The sequence below is a fragment of the Ctenocephalides felis genome, unplaced genomic scaffold, assembly GCF_003426905.1.
Source record: "Ctenocephalides felis isolate EL2017-DRISC unplaced genomic scaffold, ASM342690v1 CF-g0.4_SCAFFOLD_01886, whole genome shotgun sequence".
NCBI classification, from domain to species: domain Eukaryota; kingdom Metazoa; phylum Arthropoda; class Insecta; order Siphonaptera; family Pulicidae; genus Ctenocephalides; species Ctenocephalides felis.
Window position 1 is genome coordinate 74,381,779 of NW_020538040.1, and position 4,818 is coordinate 74,386,596.

A 4,818-nucleotide genomic window follows, 5' to 3' on the forward strand; every position below is an offset into this window, starting at 1 on the left:
CGAACTGTCATGTAATTCGACTTGACTTAATTCAGTTCATATATTTAGTGGATTTTTTTTTATTACAACTTGACATGGATGCTTTTAGATTTGTTAATTTATCCGATATAAGTTTTTTAGTGTAATTTTTCTATACATTGTTTTATTGTTAATTATCAATTATATTAATGAAATATTTATTGAAATTCATTTAAAATAATGAAATTTCATTTTATTACAAATTTTCAGTTTAAGTTATGACAATGAGATATAATAGAATTTGAGATAGTATTCCCATACGCTACTATAGTTCTATTAACATTATTTTAGCAGTTCAGGCACAATGGTATCGAGACGCACAAGAAAGGAGGCGAAATCACGGAGCAGAAGTTCGACTACCCTGTCAGAAGTCTTGAATCACGAAGCCAAGAAAGTAATTGAAAAATAAAATTAATATATACTAATCATAAAGAAATACAACTAAAATAACATCATAAAAACTAATATCTGAATGTAGTATTGTAGGCATTTACAAAGACTTTGTAATTTAGAACGAAATCAATGAATATTGAAAACTAGATATAGATTTCAGTTACCACTTCCATAAGTTTTAACTTAAAATTATAGATAGCAAAATATTTTTAGTAAAAATAGCTCTTATCTGAAAGCATTTAAAAGTAATAAGTAAGTAATATTAAAAATTCACAAAAAATCGGATAATTGTTTGGGTTGTCATCTATAAAAGTTCTTAAAAGTCAAAATTGATTACAACTCATAATACCCCTAATATAATATATATATATATATATATATATATATATAATTAATACTATTATCATTATTTATATTATTGTTATTTTTGCAGAAACGTGCAAAATTGACTGGGATTCATAAGAGGTATAGACTATCCCCCGAATTAGCCAAATTAATTGGTAGTAATGAACCCGAGACACGGTACAACGTTGTCAAATTAATATGGATTCAAATCAAGGAAAGAAAACTCCAGGATCCGGAAGACCCTGCCTACATCGACTGTGACGAAGAATTTGAGAGCGTGACCGGTATGGTGCGCCTTAAAGGCTTTACCATATTAAAGCACCTCAACCACCACTTTTTAGAATAGATCAAACCAACATCACATGTTCAGTCTTATGACAACTAGTGTTAGAACGAAATATCGAGTACTGAGTAAATATCTACATGCTTTGCTTTCAAGGGTGAGTACTTTTACTATTGATATTTTATCTTGATATATTTGTTGATATTGATAATTTTCTTCGACAGTACTCAAAAAGTATCAAAAATATAGTCGATGAATACCTATCGCCGACTTATTACATATGCAACCAAATTTAATAGTCTCCATGGATGATGGTCATACTGTTCGAAAAGCATAAAAAACCGATCTCGAATCAAAACCCGAATTACGCTGTCAATAGTGAGAACTTTTGCTATTGATAGATATTTGTTGTTATTAATAATTTTCTTCGACAGTACTCAAAAAGTATCGAAAATATAATCGATTAATAGCCCTCGCCGACTTATTACATATGCAACCAAATTCAAGAGTCTCCATGGATGGTCATACTGTTCGATGAAGCATCAAAAACCGATCTCGAAGGGTCATCAGTCGCAAAATGTATTTCTCAACAACCCCAAATGAATAGGACCACACTAATAAATAAAGATGTACCAAATGTTCACGGACTAAATGTTTTAACGTACTAATATCAAAATATATTAAATAAAATTGCAATACTATATTGTATTACATGAAAAAGAATCGAAGTATAATTATTTCAAATAATAATAATCAACAATTTCAATACATGAGTATTTGATGCAAAAAAGAATAGAATTATAATTATTGCAAACAATAATACTCAACCAAGTCAATACATAAATATTTTACGTAAAAATGAATCAAAATATAATTATTTCAAACAATAATACTCAACCATTTCAATACATAAGTATTTAACGTAAAGAGAATCGAAATATAATTACGTATTTGAAATAAAAATTCTGAACAATTTTAATACATGAGTATTTTACGTAATGTATTGACATTTTTGAGTATTATTATGCAAACTAGGGTTTGTCGGTTTTCAAAAACCGTTTTTTTTGACGAAAGTTATAAAATTCCAAAACCGGGTTTTTAGCGGAAAACGTCGGTTTTTTCTGTACAAATGGAAAATGTCAAATATACTAGATGGTAGCAAACGTTTTGGTACTTGGAATCTTAACGGTTCGATAAAATTTGGAATCATATCAGTCTGTTATAGTTCCCAGAAAGGTTCTGCATTATCTTTTGTCGAATGTATATAAAGGGAATGTATATATAAATGGACGTGTTTCCATACAGAATTGGCCCCACCCTGGTATTTAAATAATTTAGGTATTTTCGAGAAAATCCGATATACCAAATTTCAAATACGTAGCTCATCATTTGGCCGAGATATCATTGAAAATGTGTGAAAGTGGCCCCTTTTTTCAAAGTCGTTTTTTGTCGCAACTGTGAGAGATATCGACAAACCAATAATGCCAATCTGTTCACATCGGTATATACTACATTATTAATAACAAATATTGTTAAAGAATTATTTTTTAGTGCATGAAAAAGTAAAAATAATTTTTGGGTAGTGCGGTTGTTTGGACTAATTTTTAATTAGCATCATTAGAAAGGCTATTGTATTTCCTTTTAGTGTGCAAAATTTTGTTTTATTTCATGTGGTAGAACATATCCAAAATTAGGAAAAACCTGAGCAAGTACATGCTCGCGCTCATATAACACCCGTCGCAAGTCGTCTCTCATTCGCAACGACTAGCAACAGCATTGCTCGCCGCGCGTCTTGATAAATTAAAACATTTTTAATAAAACACAAGATATATACATTTATATTTTTAATAATTATATATTTATATGTATATGTATAATAATATCTATACTTTTATATAATTAAATATATATTATTTATATATTGCACAAGTATATTATTATTTATTCATCATTAATAATTTATTAATTAATTATTACTTATTAATTAATTTTTAATTATTATTTATTGTTATTAATTATTAATACCACTAAATAAATAAAAAAATAGATTGATAAAAATATACATAATAATAGTATATCGGTATATGATTACTATTCATGCTACAGCGCATGTATATACAAATGCAAGTATATTAAGTTAGTCATAAATATATTAAATAATATCTTGAAGTTTTTTTTAAATTAAATAATATACATATAAGAATATATTGAATAGAATATCTCAACCTATAAATACTCATAATAATTATTGAACTACTGCACTATTGTGCATCATCGTTAATTAAAACGATATTTGAAATTTCACGGCATTATAATTATATTTAGTATTGTGGTAATAACTAAATTATATACTAATCAAATTATATTGAAATAACTAAAATATAAGAAAAGTGCAAAATCGACTGTTACAAAGGTGTAAAGCACACAAAATAAAAAAAGCATATTTATTTAATAATTATCAAAAACTTCGTAATTAGTTAAATTCCAAAATTATATTAATTTTATGCTGTCTGTATTTGTTATCTTATGTGTGGTTTTTGCGGGCAAAATTTCAAATATCAATTTAGATTATTTCATCAATGTGTATATCAATTTAGATCAATGCGACTTCTGTTAAAGGAATGAATTGCTCTACTCAAAGTTAAAAAAAAAAATTAGCCCTAGAAGCCACGAATAAAAGAACAAAATTTTCAGAATTATTATATCACGCTTTAACGATTAACCCTAGTTCGGTTGCAAGTGAGAGAGTATTTTCTATTTCGGAAAATTTTGTATTTTGTATTTGAGTAAACAAAGATCACTTCTAATAGCAAATCGATAGACGTCCTCAGCTTTTAGCAATCATATTTCATTATACCAAAAATAATCAAATACTTGAAATTAATTAATTAAAAGTGTTCGGAATAGAAATAAACGTTATTTAATCCAGATCAACTATTATTTCTTTGTTCTACTAATTAAAATCAAAATAAATCTGTTCACTCTTAAAATTAAACATAAATAAATTCAGTCAAAACTGCTACAAATCACACTCAATTTTCCGATATATATTTTTCTGTTATTACAAAATATTCGAGCAAAAATAGATTTTTTATATGAAATTCAAAAACCGGATAAAACCGGTTTTTCTGGAAAATTTACAATTTGAAAACTGGTTTTCTGATATGTCGGTTTTTGTATAAACCCCAATGCAAATATGTGTTTGATTTTCTCGGTACCATTTAAACTTTAAACCTCACAATCGCTCAGAAAGAATGTTTCTCTAGGTCGGTGGTCCTTAAGTGGGGCCCTTGGCTGAACAAATTTTGAAAATTCAAAAAACGTTCGTTAGATATCAACAGGGTAATCGTGTAGATTGATTATAGATTTCCCGAAGAGAAGTTTGTTTTCGTCAAAAAATCCGATTCGCTAATTTTATGTTTTCTCGACGTTTCAAGCCATTCTGAATCGAATGAGACCAAATTTGGAAAAAGTATGTGTGTATGTGTGTCTGTGTGTGCGTGTGCGTAAACAGATTTTTTGCCGTAAAACGACGTTTTGTCAAAACGGCTGGACCGATTTCAAAAATTTAAAAGCCATTCGATGTATCTCGATGAGGACATTCGTTTATTCCATTTTGTGCGACGATCGGCCTAAGCGTTTCTTCTTCGTAAATAGCAGAAAAGTGAAAAGTTTTTCGTCCACGTTTAACCCGCAATTCTGAATCAATTTTGAAAATTCAAAAACCGTTCGAAAAATATTGGTTGGGAATCGTGCTGATCAGTTTTGGAGAGATTCGG

At 28.4% G+C, this 4,818-nt stretch overlaps 1 protein-coding gene across 1 annotated transcript; it reads left to right on the top strand.

Annotated features, from left to right (window-relative positions):
* The first annotated feature begins 322 nt into the window (after positions 1 to 322).
* Positions 323 to 1,577, top strand: LOC113375338 (protein TRI1-like). Its single transcript, XM_026615274.1, has 3 exons — positions 323 to 412; positions 845 to 1,040; positions 1,474 to 1,577. The coding sequence occupies exons 1-3, from the start codon at positions 323 to 325 to the stop codon at positions 1,575 to 1,577; spliced, it is 390 nt and encodes a 129-aa protein (XP_026471059.1).
* The last annotated feature ends 3,241 nt before the right edge of the window (positions 1,578 to 4,818 follow it).